This window comes from Vigna unguiculata, chromosome 7 (genome assembly GCF_004118075.2).
Source record: "Vigna unguiculata cultivar IT97K-499-35 chromosome 7, ASM411807v1, whole genome shotgun sequence".
Taxonomy (NCBI): domain Eukaryota; kingdom Viridiplantae; phylum Streptophyta; class Magnoliopsida; order Fabales; family Fabaceae; genus Vigna; species Vigna unguiculata.
This window is the reverse complement of record NC_040285.1, coordinates 2,368,921-2,384,522: the sequence shown is the minus strand read 5'-3', so window position 1 is coordinate 2,384,522 and position 15,602 is coordinate 2,368,921. Positions and strand designations below refer to the sequence as shown.

Here is a 15,602-nt window from a genome sequence, read left to right as displayed (position 1 = left end):
ACCTAATTGATAAATTTTAATTTTTTTAAAAAATATATAAAAGGAAAAAAAATATTCAAATTAAATTATATTTTAAATGTTTGTTTACTTCAATCTTTTAAATTCTAATAAATCTCTTTTTTATACACTAATAAAAGTTATAATACATTACTTGATTAAAATGATACAAAGAACAAATAATAATCATAATAATACAATTTTAACATAGATATTGTATCTTTTGAACTTTAATTATGTTGGATGGTGATAAAAAAATATTCATGACAATTACATTAATTTTTTATATTGTAGTAAATAGAAGTTATTTATACAATTATAGTAAAAAATTACAGTATGATTGATAATGAGTTAGAAAATAAAAAATAATTAGATAAAATATATCAAAATAGTATTCTACATAATGAAAATAAACAAGAAATAAAAATATTAAAAAATTAGCAAATGTTTACAAACAATTTGAGAGTCTATGGAAAGAAATTGCATAAAGGAAAATAAATATATAATTAAGGGTATGATAAGTTGAAAAAATGTCTTAGAGCTCTAAGAAAACTTTTTAAATATCAACACATATACTCAGTGGTTGAGAAATAACAAAAATAATTTTAGTGAAACAAAATAGTTCTTCAAATGAAACAAAAACTAATAATAAGAATAATAAGTAAATGATTTTTTTATACTACCTAGTAAACGAAAGGTTTGTGCTATTAAATACTTAAATTGAGAGTATTAAACATTTTCGTGTAAAAAAAATATACAATAAATAAAAATATTAAAAAGTAATAGAAATATTCAAATGTGAGACATAAAAAATTTTAATTGACATACATCTTTTAACATAATTACATAAAAGTTATGATAAGATGAAAAATATATGTTAAAATGCGAATGAGTTTCATGACAAACCAAATAATTAGAAGAATTAAAGAATAATATATATACATATATATATATATATGGTTATTTAATTAATTGGGAATATTTTAATAATTTAAACGGGGACGAGTATTATGGCAGGAATGTGTACGTCCTCATACCCATCCCCATATCCAATTGAAAAGTCGGAGATTCATACCCATACCCAGTCAATGCGGGAATTTTCCGTCAAAACGGGAACGGATTCAGACAATACCCGCAAAGACGAATTTATTTGTCATCTCTATTTCTCATATCTTCGACCTAATTTCCATTTTATCATGTCTTTAATTATATATTTATTTTTTATGTGATTTTATTCAATGATGTATCAAATTATTTCTAAATACATATAAGTACATTTGATCACTTTTACTTCTTTTTAATATATTTATGTGTTATTAATTTTTATCATATAGAATATCATGTTGATGATATTTTATATTTTTTTTTTGAACTCACTGTTATAAGTGTAATTTTGTTATCATAATTACATAAAGAATTTCCTATAGTATAATAATCTAATCTCATTATTATAAATCTTCTTTGTCATCATTCAACATAAATTAAAATTCAAAAGATAAAAAAATTATGTTCAATATAAATTATTAATAATTTAAAATTTGTTTTTTGCGTGCTTTTGTTTAAGTAAAATATTATAATTTTTATTCGTGTATAAAAAATCACATTTTATTATTAATTCATGTTTACAAAATTAATAAATATGGTTATTTTATTTAGTATTTTAATTTGAAATGTGACTTAATATATATATTTTTTAAATATTTAATATTGACTAAATGAGAATATGTAAGAATATTTAATAATATCATAATTTTTTAAAATATTTTTTTATAATAGTTAATTAATATTAAAATAATAAATAAATTGATATATATATATATATATATATATATATATATATTATCTAATAAAATGAATATTAGATAAAATAATATATATCTATTTAGGTATGTAAATATAGATATGAGAATGAATTAGGATAAAGAAATAGTTTCCACAGAGTTGTCATCCTGAAGCAAAAGTTATCTCTAATAGCATACTACCAAATATCTACATAGCTAGTACTGTTTTTCTCTTTCTTTTTTAGGTAAAAAGTTAATTTCATTTTATAAAAATAGCGTATTTTTTGTCCGAATAAAATAAAAATTAAGATTAAGAAAATGTATCTGTTAATTGTAAAAATAAATCTTACATTAAGTCCATTTTCAATTTTTTATTTAAACACTTTTAAAATTTATTTTTAATCATGCTTATATTATAAAAATAATTATGATCACAACAGTATGTGGAAAACAAATACGGAATAACCTTATTTATAAAAAAAATATATTTTTAATAATTATAAAGAAAAAATCACGTAAAAGGAATATATATATATATATATATATATATATATATATATATATATATATATATATATATATATATATATATATATATATATATATATATATATATATATATATATATAAATAATCAAAGGTTGAGATGTGAAAAGAATAAACAATGATAAGTATGTTAATATCTCCCATAACATGTCATTGAAAAAGCAGATATAATTACTGATTTAGTCTTCTAATATTTTAGTTTGGTTTAATTTGGTATCATTATTATTTGTTTATTTAATTTAGTTCTCCAATTATCTAAAAATGTTTAATTTGATCTTTTATATTAAGTCTTGGATTAATGACATGTGTCAAGATGTGAAATTTTTAAATTATTTTTTTTTCTAAAAATTTATAAACGGTCACGTTTTAGGTCATCATCGTACCATGCGACAATTTATCGTTGTGACATGTGGTAGTGGTAGTAATTGTTTTCAATTTAATCATTTATTTAATTTTTTGGTTTAATTTAGTAGTCATATTTTTTAAAACAATCAAATTCTATCATCTTTAACTGAGACCAAATTAGTAAATAAATTTAATTACAATTTATATATACATGTTAAAATAATTTTTTTGAATTTATATATCAAATCATTACACCTAATTATTACAAACTTAATTTGAATATGTATGTGCAGTGATTGTTAAAAACAGATCTGTCTAATTATCTTAACCACAAAGGGATCTGAATTGATTAATAGGCTTTTGTCTGGTTTAAGATGAATCTTGAATAAATCTTTAGGTTTTAAAGCACAATTAATCAATTTCACAGTTTTGGGTTAATGGACTTTAAATCAATCAAGAAAGATTATGAGAGAGAGAAAGAAACAAGACACACAATTTATACTGGTTCGATTCAAGGCGAATCTACATCCAGTCTTCTCCTAAGTAACACACTTAGGAGGATTCCACTAAACAGATAGGATTCAAGAATTACAAACACACCTATATAATTCTAGACCCTAAAAACCCAAGAACTTGATCTACCAATCAAGAACTCCCCCTAGGAGTAATGCATCCACGCAATTGCACCTAGGCCTACACTTCAAACACTGAAGCAACTGTAATCAGAAATACAGTAAACAAAAACAAGAAACGAATACACCTATGTTGTGCAGATTTGACAAGATGCTCCTTGATTCAAGCAAGACCCATCATAGTAGAATCAACTATCAATCTTCTTGGATCTGCACTTGAGTGATCTTCCAGAATGTTCAGAAACTCTGTGACTCTCAGAGGGCTCTCTTTCAGATGGAAAACTGCGTGATCTATCAATTTTCTCCTTGGACAAAACAGATTCTAAAAACAGCTTTTATACAAAGATTTTTGCTGTCACTAATTGATTAGCAATTTACCTAATCGATTATCGTGAGTATATTTTCACTTCCTTTGTGCCATACTCACAGCTAATCCATTAGCTAAAAAACTAATCATATACAAGATTACACAACAGGCCTAAAAAACATTTGATAAAGAGAAGCTATTTGCCTAATGCATATCCTAACTAGACCAAGCTATGTTTTATTCTAAACCAGTAGACATCATCAAAAACATTCTTCATTCATAGGTGAAGTAGCTCCCCCTACCAACAGTGATTTGATGTATAAATTCAAAAAAAATTATTTTAACATGTATATATAAGTTGTAATTAAACTTATTTATTAATTTGGTCTTTAATTGGAGATGATAGAATTGGTTTGTGTTAAAAAATAAGGATACTAAACTGAACAAACAATTTAAATAAAGATCTAAATTGAAAATAATTATTATCAATACTACCTGTCATGACAAGAGACAGTCACATATCACGTCAAGTGTCAGTTTATAAATTTAAAAAAAATTAAAAAAAAAAATGAAATTGTCATAACTTACATGTGTCATTTAAATCAATAATTAAATTTAAATAGGTAATTATACCTAAAAAATATTGCTTCAATTGTACTATTTAAATCAAAATTTTATTTTATTTGAAATATATTATTATACTGATTGATTATTATAAAAATATTATTGTTATAAAATGAAATATAAATAATTTTTATATTTTTATTATAGATACTTTTCTTTATTTTATATATAATTATTTTTGTTTAAAAATATTCTTAAAAAGATAAAACGGTAGAAATTTGTACACACTACAAAAATTCCTATAAGTAAATATTTCAAGAAACATTAAAAATACCACCAAATAAAATATCTGTATGAATCCTTTTATACCATATTAATTATTTTTCTATAAATATTCGTGTGGGTTGATATGAATTATTATTTGTTAGCCACTATTTCCCTTCATATTTTTTTAAAAAAACTATTTTATTCTTAAATACGAATAAACTTTAACTATTTTTTCCTCATCTAATTAACTAAACTAATAGCTTTTTTTTCTTGTTCTTATAATCTAGAATCCATACCCTGTCATTGCTGTGGTTTCCTTCAACCAAACCAAACCAAAACCAAATCTGTTTTCTCTATTGGTTTGCTTTTTGTGTCCACTCGACTCGATTAGACTATACTATATAACTCGTACGAGGAAAACACCCAACACCCTCTGACTCTGTCGTTTTCTCTCACCCAAACTCAAAACTAAAACCCATTTTCTTCTCCAAAACCTTCGACTTTCTCCAACCCAAACGCGCTTCCCTTCGCTCTCTCACCCATTTTTTCTAATCTTCTCGCACTCTCCAATTCCGACACTCCCGGTGAGCCTCATTGCCCTCTAGGGTTTTCTTTTTCTTATTACCTCAACCTGTCGAATATGTTGTCAGAAAGAAAAAGATTTTTAAAATTTGTTTAGCGATATTCGAAATTCCTGGACTTGGGGTCCGTAGTTTTTTAATTGGCTGTTATTATTACGTTGAAGATGGTTTGTTTTAGGAACTTTCCTGAAATTGGCACTGTAACATTGATGTGCATAATGTTCAGCTAGGGTTTAAGTTTAACTCCTTATTTTGCTGGATTGGCTCTTTCAGAATATCAAATGAGAAGTGACTGAGGCGAAAAGAATATTTTTAATGTAGGGCGTGTGTATTTTTCTGGCTTGTATATAAATTTGTTATGATTTTTTGTGAAAATAGATACCCTTCTGTTGGTATTGGGTATGTGCTTAGTAATTTGTAAACGTTTGAAGATAGAGAATTATTGGTGGCCCATATTACTGTGGAATATGGTTACTGAGGTTAGGTTTTGATGGTGTTGATGTATGGAGACTGTTTAAGTTGGTAAGGGAACAGAACTTGAACTTGAGTCCCGTGAGCAATCAGATAGGAATTATTTTCTTGGTATTTGTGCCTGTAGATGCAGCATCTATGTTTGGATGCATGAAATTGGGATTTGTTGCCGCATGTTATACGAGGGAAATTCTTACTGGGATGGATTTTTTTTTTTTCTATTTTTTGTGTGTATATGACATGGACTGTGGTAATTGATGAAGGAGGTTGATAAGGGGCGAAATTTGGTTCTGTAGGTGTTTGAAGGAACCATATATCACAAGAAGGTTATGGTAGGGACCAAATATATGTTTCAATTGTGATCTGCAGGGTAGAAGAAATTATATAATGAAACAGCAACCCTGATGCATGAAATCTCTAAAGATACTTTCCAGAACCTTGCATTTGGATCATATTTTTAACTTTTAATATCCAAATTGTTTCATTGTAAAGCAGGTTGCATTAAAATTTGAATGCGTACAAGCCTTGTCACATTTCCTGCCAGTGCTTCTCATATGCTTGTACATTGAATTGTATTTTTAGTTATTATTCTTTGTCCAAACCTGTAAATCCTGCGGAACCGATCATCTGAGTTGCTCAAATTGTTGAATAAGCTTGAAAATGAAGAATGCAAGAGACTAAAGATAATTGATTGTGATTATGCTCATTGATAATTGGAAAAGAAATTTAAAGAGTCAAGAGCCCTCTGTTTCTAGAACAAAGAAACAATTTTTGTATCCAGCATTCACTTATAAAGAAATTTCTCTTCCAATGCATGAATCAATGTCCTTAACAAAATAAACTTGAACTTTGACTACCTTAAAGAATAATTTAATCAATATCCATAAAGAAATAATGTGTAACCAGCATTCACTTATAAAGAAATATCTCTTTCAATGCATGAAGTAATATCCTTAACAAAATAAACTTGAACTTTGAATATCCTTAAAGAAATCATTTGTGTAACCAGCATTCACTTGTACAGAAATTTCTGTTCCAATGCGTGAATCAATATCCTCAACAAAATAAACATGAACTTTGAATCCTTAAAGAAATAATTTGTGTAACCATCATTCACTAATAAAGAAAATTCTCTTCCAATGCATGAGTCAATGTACTTAACAAAAATAAACTTGACCTTTGAGTCTTGAAACGTGTCATTCTTGTTACTTATATTAAGTTCCTTTTGTATTAAACAATGTTAGGTACTGATGATGATCTTTCTTCCTCAGGTCAGAATAGAGTTGAGATCTAGCAGTGTTACTGGCAATGAAAAATCTTCTGTAGGTTTTTTGTTACACGCTTTAATTTGCACTGTGACATGGAGGCTCAAATTCATCTACTTGAACAGGAAGCTTACTCTGCGGTCTTGCGTGCTTTCAAAGCTCAGTCTGATGCTCTTACATGGGTATGTACCATTGGTTCCCTCCATGTACTTTTTGTTATCTTTCCCGTGTTAAAGATTCATCTTCTGTATTTCATTTTATGTATTTATCAGGAGAAGGAAGGTTTGATAACTGAACTTAGAAAAGAGTTGAGGGTTTCAGATGATGAACACAGAGAACTTCTTACCAGGGTTAACTCTGATGAAATAATTCACCGCATTAGGTTTGGAAATTATTTGAATAGTTGCAATAGTTCAGAAAAACATTACTTTTGGCCATTTTTCTCCTTTTATTATGTTATGTGATTGAAAATTCAATCAGGGAGTGGAGACAAACTGGTTGTTACCAACCTGCAAGGCGTAGCACATCTCAGCCTGTTCATGACATTTTACCTAGTCCAACTGTTTCAGTGTCCCGAAAAAAACAGAAGACATCCCATTCGGTACCACCTTCTATTTTATTAATATATGATGTGATGTGGGCTCAAACAGCACAATTTTTGTGTTCATATTCAATGCCTGCATTTTTTAGGGATGCTTTAGGATCTAGAGGATTAAAATTTGCTTGAGATGTATTATTTGGTTTTAATTTTCCACCAGGGTCAGTCCTTGCCTGCTTTATCTTCAGTGAAGTCTGTACAGTATACTTCTGCTGGACCTACTGGAGGTAGGCATTTTTCAAATCGCAATGCCAGTGCTCTTGCATCGAATGCACCCGCCGAAGCAGCAGCGTTTGATCCATTGATTGGGAAGAAAGTTTGGACTAGGTGGCCTGAAGATAACCACTTTTATGAGGCTGTTGTAACTGATTACAACCCTGCTGATGTATGTTTAGATCTTAAAATAGTTCTGAAAATTCTTGATTACTGCATTTATATTTTACCTGGTTTGAATAGCTACTGTACTGATTGTCATTTGAATTTGATGTTTAGGTCCTTTAGGGTGATTTGATTTATGTAGTTGAGTTTTTTTGCCCACATGATGCCTTTGGTTTTGTTTCCCCATGCACAGAGAATGAACAGTATGCAAGCATTTTATATTTATATCATTTAGGATGAATGTGTCTCTCTTTATTGTTTCTAAACTCTTGTAGGATATATAATGAAGTATTCACCTTTTAATCCAGATGGAAATAAAAAAGCTGAAGTGTGATTAGGACCCAATCCTGAAAGTGCATGGCAGCTTGAGAGGCTTTTTTTTAGTAACTTTTCAGTAATTTTTTATCCTAGCTTTTCGATTGTTTCTTTCTCGCAGGGTCGGCATGCTTTGGTTTATGATATTAATAAAGTACATGAGACTTGGGAATGGGTTGATCTCAAAGAGGTATATATTTCGTATGTTGTGCTGCATATATAACAACAATAGTTAATTAGGTTTTTAAATTTGATTAGTTACATTTATTTTAGCATTAGAAAAAGATGGTTAATGGAAAGATTAACATCTAATAGTATGAAATGACTAAAAAGTAGAATATTAGATGACCCAAATGATTTTCTGGCCTCTAGCACCACCTTCTTTTAAAAATGATACCAAGGGGACACTGGGAACATATTAAGGGATAGCAGAATTTGCAGCATCCATCCCCCCATAAAAAGAAGTTTGAATCCTCCTATCAGCTTATCTGTTATTGTGGTCTAAAACTAAATCTATTTCATCCATTGTCCTTCTATTGGCCTTTACTCTTTTTTTCTTCTCTTGGTAGTGGTACCCTGGTTGAAACACCATATGCCAATAGATTATTTTACATGTACAGAAAGGCTATATAATCAATGATTATGAAAGCTGGTGAATCCATCCTCTGTCTCTTGAAGAGGGTGCATTGTAGATTCCATCTCTTATCTTTCCTGATCTTGTGTAAGTTTAGTCCAATGTAGAGTCAAATGGATCATTTTTCTTCCTCATTTGTGCCACATTTACTATCTCTAAAGTGCAAACTCATTCTGCACTTGTTTGCAATACCATTTCACGGATAAAGAAACACTGCTTGAACATAGATTTCGGATGGTGAAGTTGTACTTTACAACTTCAACCGGTGGTGATTTTGATAGGTCAATTAATAGTTATTTAAGTTAGGTTAGTTAGTCAAAGAAATACTAAGGATTATGTTAGAAAGTAGGGAAATAGGCCCATTAAGGGTGGGTTTTTGTTAGTAAACATGTAGCTGTATACAAATAGAAAGAGGGTTGAGAGGTATTTGTCTTGTCATTTAACACCCTATTTGAGTGATAATTTTTGCTCTATGTGCATACAACCTCGTACATTGTGAACGTGTAAGCTGTTTGTGCAAAACCATGTTTCTTGTAGTGCTACAGATCCCTGACTGTTTCTACCCACCCCAAAAGAAATTATGTTGCAATAACTATAAATTGGGCAAAATGATATTTTCATATTTTACGGACAAACATAAATATACCTTGTCAATTACAGATCTCACCGGAGGATATAAGATGGGAAGGTGAAGATCCAGGCATACTCCATAGAGGTGGACATAGTGGACACGGTCGAGGGGTTAAGAGATTCTTTGGCCATGGTGGTGATTCTTTAGGTGCAGGAAGAGGGAGAGGTCATCCCAGGTTTCATACCAGACAAGAATTTCACCCACCACAAAATGGTATTGGGAAGAGAGTTTTGGATGACATTGAATTGCTGAACACAGATTCTCTAGTTAAGGAGGTAGGATCATATGCCTAAGCAATATCTTTAAAACCAAAAGAATAAACAGGGAAAGTTTTTTTATTTGAGACATTGATGTTATAACAGGTGGAAAGGATTTTTGCTACAAGTGCTCCTGATTCAATGGAGCTTGAGAAAGCAAAGCAAATGCTGAAAGTAAGTCCATCATCGTGTTTTTGCCATCTTGAATCCTTTATTATACGCACTGTTGTTGTTCACAGTTGCTTGAACTGTTGTATAGGAGCACGAGCAAGCACTTGTTGACGCTATTGCAAGGATTGCAGATGCATCTGATGGTGAAAGTGGTAATAATTAGCCGTCTACATAATCATGCTGCTTACTGCTGTATATTGAAACCCCTTATGTTTTTTTCTTTTGTTTTTTGTTCAGGTCAGACAAATAAGCTTTTTGTAATTTAATAAAATCAACATTTTTATTATACCATATGGGGCAATTCTCTAACTGGGGCAAAACATTTGTGCTTTTCTTCATTTTGGATCAGAACAGGAATCGATGGACCTCTTGTTTTATAGCTAATGTTTGGCTTACGCTTATTGAAAAAATTGCTTTTTTTTTTCTGTGCTCATTAAGAGGTCTTTTGAAAAGAAAAAAAAAAGCAAACAAAACAAGTTCTGTGTGCTTATTTAATAAAATTGTTTTAACATTGTCTTTCGCTGAGGATTGTTTGCACAATTGGTGATCACGGTCACCATGCTAATGTTTTAAGGATTAAGCAGAAATGTGTTGTATGTATATCACAATCACAAATAATTGTGTAATTTTTCACTGTGCTTTGCTTACAGATGAAGAACAGCCGTTTTTGCAGCATGGACAATTAATAGAAAGGGGATAAGAGCACAGGAAATACTGCATGTTGGAGATAATCTGTTGCACAGAAAACATTATCTTTAAGCTCTGATGATCTCGTGAAGCTCTAATATTGGAGAGATGAATGCGTGGACAGCTTATGCATGCACTTGTAGGATCCAACAGCAGCAAATTGCCAATACGATTTTCTTCTTACTCATGCATTTTCTGTCATTCATTTATTACTCTTCCTGACTGTTGCCACATGTGCGAGTTTTGTACTCAATGACGATTTTGAATACAGGGAGCCTCTCAGTTTATCAATTGTCAGGCACATCAATATCAATTCTTCACTCTGCATGCAACCTGTAAAATACTACAAGTAAAATGTTACAAAATTAATCTGTCATGAATTTCGTTTGGCTTTCCCTTTAACAGATACTATCAATGTCTTCGATGCATTCCTGCAACGTAACAATGAAACCTTAAGTAAAACAAATAGTAGTCAAATTGCATTTTTGCAGCAAAAAGCATCAAAGGTGGAAGGGTATTCCTAAACGCATCCAATAATACAGGACCTGATCAGCTATGGCCTGTGGTCAATGATGATGTGCCTTAACCCATCAGATGCAAAATTAAAAGAAACGTGAGAATGAAAATTCATATAATAGCAATTCAAATTACAGTAACATGGACACTATGACTGATTCAAATTAGCAAATCTACTAACCTAAGGAAGACCTTGTAAACCACCAGGAATCATTAGATTCCATCAATTTCCAGAATGGTGTCATAAAAGAAAGCCTAACCCCCATACCATAGTTAATACTGCAATTAAGATCCTTCATAAATTTAAACAAGAAGATATAAATACTTCTAAAGGTATATACTTTTGTAATCTTTTCATCCTATTTATGAAATAAGATGATAATGAAAGAAAACTATGGCCACTGAAACACAAGAATCGGTCCTACTCATGCATAAAGCAATGAAGCCTCCCACACCACAACGACAAGATCCCTAATTTCGGCGAAACTCTCTTCCCTGACATGATGTCTACTCCTTAATTGTCAATGCACCGATCAAATTTTGTATGTTCCAAACGTGCCTAGGAAATCTCAGAGAAAAACATTACCTGAATAGTTTGATCTAATTTCCATGATAAAACAAGAGCGCAAATTAGTAATCGATCGACTACCTCGCCATTGTACAGGAAGAAGCTATCAAACAGATATGATGGATTGGAATCACTAGAAATCTGATCAGTCGAAAGATACAAAAAGTAGACGCTTCAAACTCGTTGCAGCAGCTAAAATTACCATGCTGAGTCTATGAAGTTGATTCAGAACCTAAAAGGATATTAGCATGCGTTAAATTTACATGCAATGCCATGTGTTTCAAATGCTATTCTTTGCATAAAAATAGATTTTCACTAGAGTAACCCAAATAATATCAAGCTGAAACCATAACTCTTTTATTGTTTCTGCAATATAACCCGACATGAATTAATTGGAACCCATTTTTCCGAATGTTACTTAGATTAAACCAAGCTTATTGTCACTTGAACGGTGAAATGATTGAGAAAAAAAAAAAGGATGAAATTTGACAGTCACTTTTTCAGTGAAGTCTTCCTTTTCAATACGTTTTATTTTTCATTCAAAAAATTTGAAGCCAATATGTCGTTTAAAAAAAATCTAATTCAGTTTTACTTGCATCAACAAAATGCTAACAAAAATCCCTTCAAGTCATGAACATGTAGTGGATGTTATACCAAACCAAAAACCACCGAACAGAAACAAAAAAAAAAAAATCTCAAGAAATGAAATCCTTCAGCTTCAACTTACCATTCAGTGCACTGAAAGAATGCATCAGAACACGAATAACCGAAATCCTCATAACCAGTGACGGAGGTTCTTGGTGTGTGAGAGGCTTGCCTCTCAATCTTTTTACACATATATAAATTAATATATATAAATAATATATATATATATATATATATATATATTTATATATATAAATTAATATATAAATAAAAATATCCTTTAAAATTTAGTATATTTTAAAATTTTTTACACCTAACAAAATTTTACCACACTAAAATATTTTCTAAATATCCGGTCGTAACCATGATCAAAGTCAACATTCAACTAAATCCAAACGAAGCGAAAAACAGAACAACCCAGGTCATCAAGAGGATTTGAATGTACCTGAAGAGAAATTGAGCAGTTTCAAGAGATCTGTGTCCTCGGAAATAGTCTCGAAACGACGTTGATCCGATGCGCTTTACATTCATTTCCTTCGAACTTCAAAGACCCTTCGTTGAAGCGATTCAGGTAGGTTGATGGATATGGATTACGTCGTTCCAAAACGGTGTCGTTCTGCGCAACGTGTTGTGAGGTTGAAGGAAACGCCGAAACAGCGCGCATTCGCGTGGGTCCCACACACAGAGTCACCGTTTGCGACGTAATTTGGAATGTGGGACAAACCACGCTATTATTAAGGATTCTTGAAATTTTAAAAATATATATAAATTAAAATTAGTTTAAAAAATTAGAAAATTAAAATTTTAAAAATTATTCAAGAGTTTTGTAAATTAATATACATATAAAAAATAAGAAATTTGAATGTAATAATGTCAATGTTCCATACTATACTTACCTACATAACTATCCTACCCTCTATTAAATAATAATTAATGTATTCCTTTAGGTTTAATGTGACCTTTGGTCACCTATTAGGAATAATTAGGGATTTTAAATAGATTCTATTGCTTGTCTCGAAGCTATCTTCTAACTCGCATTTCAAGTGAAAAAAAAAAGAAGAAACTAATTTATTTATTCTTTTGAATTTTAATAATTGATTAAACTAGTACCTAAAATTAATAAATTGATAAAAATAATCTTTAAGACTGTCATTTACTTAGTTGCTTGCAATCGTAAGGAACATGTAATTCATCTTGGAAATAAGTAGAACGGTACAATAATCTTTAAAATTGTAAAATATTAATCAATTTAATCTATGAGTAAATTGCCTGCTTATTAAATAAATGAAAAATAAGAAAATTATAATGTTTACCCAAGTTTAACATTGGCAAGGCTCAACAAGTGGATCTATTGTGGGTGGATGTTACCTGTTTGGTTTGCCTAAACTTGACTTGGACAAATTTTAATTTGAATATAAATCTAATGTAATTTTCTTAAGAATAATTCAAGTTGTGTTTGGATCACCCCAATGTAGTTTTATTTTAATATTTTCTTAAAAATATATTTTTTAAACTACTTTACATTAATAATAAAAAAAAATCTATAACATCATATTTTATTTATGTAGTATTTTAATTTTAAAATGTTTATTTTTAAAATAATGCTTAATTTGAATATTAAATTCCTTTTATTTTATAGTTTAATATATTATAGCTTAAATATAGATCAGTTTAATATAGTTTAATAATACACAAGGTTAAAATAGATAAATTATATTACAAAGTTAGAAAATGACCCACTTGGTATTGTGAGTCTAGATTAGGTTTTTGAATTAGAACAATGACAACCCCACTAATGTTAACTCCTAGATAGATTAGAATGTTAAAGTTGTATTACTCATTATTATATTTAATTTTTCTTATAAATAAAAAGTATTATAGTAATATGGTCCTAAGTATGAGTTTCTTAGATTTGAAGAAAATTAATCATAAATTAAAGAATACTGTTTCTTCTAAAGATGTAAAGATGGTTGTTTTTCCTATGAACATTTTTTTCTTTGATTTTAAAGCAACTAATGTGTGATATTTATATTAATATAATACTTTGTTTTTATGTTTTTTTTAATAACCACTATTAATTATCATTTTTTGGGTGACAAATTTCAAACCTTAAATTAATTGAAACAAGTCAAGTGATGTATTTGTACACTCTCAACTATAGATGACGAGAAGTCGGATCAGACACCTATAATGTTTACTTATAACTCCATTCGTAACAGAAAAATCTACTCGTTACCCGTCAAGTATCTATTTACAAAATATTCACGGATTTTTTAAAATTCGCAGGTATATGTGGATACCCACATATATTCAATAAAATATATTTTTATAAATTTTTAAAATAAAATTACAGAAGACATATAAAATAAAATAAAATATTTATTTTAATTAAATTTAATATAATAAAATGTATATTTAGTTTTAATTAAATTAAACTTAATGAAATATAAATTAAATTTTATTTTTATATTTTTGTGGATAACAGATATCCATGGTAAGAATGGTATGGTACATGCACCTAACCCTTTATAAATGGATATTAAAATACCCTTCTACCTGCGATACCAACTATCCGTCATGGATTTTATCCATCATACCCGTGGACATGAGTATTTTGGTCATCCTCACTCTCAACTACACACATATCTATCATAGAGTAGAGTTTAAATATACAATACTAAGGGGGACAAAATTTTTTCTTTTAATACTCAGTAATAATTTTAACAAAACTATACCTACAATTCTCGTATATGTATGTATTTTTTTCTCTTATTTCTACTTGATACACAAATTAAATATTTATAGTTTTTTCTTATATATTTTTAATCGTATCATCTATTTTAAAAGTATTTTTTTCTCTATAGATAACACATCTAGGTGATGATGAAACATTTTGCATTTATTTGTCCATAAAAATAAGGGTGTATTTATACAAATGTTCAACATCAAACTAAAATAAACTCTTATAATGACCAACACATCAATACCCAAATGAAAATTTAGAAATCTAGCCCAAAGTTGTAGAATTCAAAGCTAGCTTAATTAAAATTAGCATTTAATCACCAATTTTACTCTTTTAATAATTTTTAGTTAAAATTTGATCATATTTTTTAACGTAATAATTTTTTTAAAATGTTAGTTTAATTGTATATAAATACAATATATTTATTTAAATTTATTAAAATAGCTTGATAATTTTTACAGTAATTCTAAAACTATAATTTATCTATAAATACAAGAGAAAGTAAAAATTATAAATACGACAATAATTATAAAAAACCTTCATAATGTATTTTTGTTTGGATAACCTTTACTATAAAATGTTTAACAATTTTTTTTAAAATATTTATAACTTATTTTAAAATATATTTAATAATTTTATGATAAAATTATGAAAATCGTAAAAATCAGTAATTGAGTACTGATTTTATATTAAATTAAAATGA

The 15,602-nt window shown here is 29.0% G+C and overlaps 1 protein-coding gene and 1 long non-coding RNA gene across 7 annotated transcripts; one reads left to right on the top strand and one right to left on the bottom strand.

Moving 5' to 3' along the window:
- Positions 1 to 4,760: 4,760 nt before the first annotated feature.
- On the top strand, positions 4,761 to 10,823 carry LOC114190877 (protein EMSY-LIKE 1). 6 transcript variants are annotated; one of them, XM_028079942.1, is made up of 12 exons: positions 4,781 to 5,023; positions 5,788 to 5,823; positions 6,763 to 6,813; positions 6,882 to 6,938; positions 7,029 to 7,138; positions 7,237 to 7,357; positions 7,515 to 7,739; positions 8,169 to 8,237; positions 9,342 to 9,587; positions 9,675 to 9,743; positions 9,829 to 9,892; positions 10,391 to 10,823. In XM_028079942.1, exons 2-12 carry the CDS (start codon positions 5,821 to 5,823, stop codon positions 10,438 to 10,440), a joined length of 1,065 nt encoding a protein of 354 aa, XP_027935743.1. In that variant the 5' UTR covers positions 4,781 to 5,023; positions 5,788 to 5,820; the 3' UTR covers positions 10,441 to 10,823. The 6 variants fall into 6 exon arrangements, with proteins under 6 accessions (XP_027935744.1, XP_027935747.1, XP_027935741.1 ...); XM_028079940.1 differs by lacking the exon at positions 5,788 to 5,823 and having other exon boundaries at positions 4,780 to 5,023; positions 6,736 to 6,813; XM_028079943.1 differs by lacking the exon at positions 5,788 to 5,823 and having other exon boundaries at positions 4,761 to 5,023; positions 6,763 to 6,938.
- Positions 10,303 to 12,880, bottom strand: LOC114190878. The gene is made up of 2 exons (XR_003605871.1): positions 12,602 to 12,880; positions 10,303 to 11,743 (listed from the first exon to the last, which is right to left on the bottom strand). It is a non-coding gene; the product is annotated as an uncharacterized LOC114190878 (long non-coding RNA).
- Between the last annotated feature and the right edge of the window lie 2,722 nt (positions 12,881 to 15,602).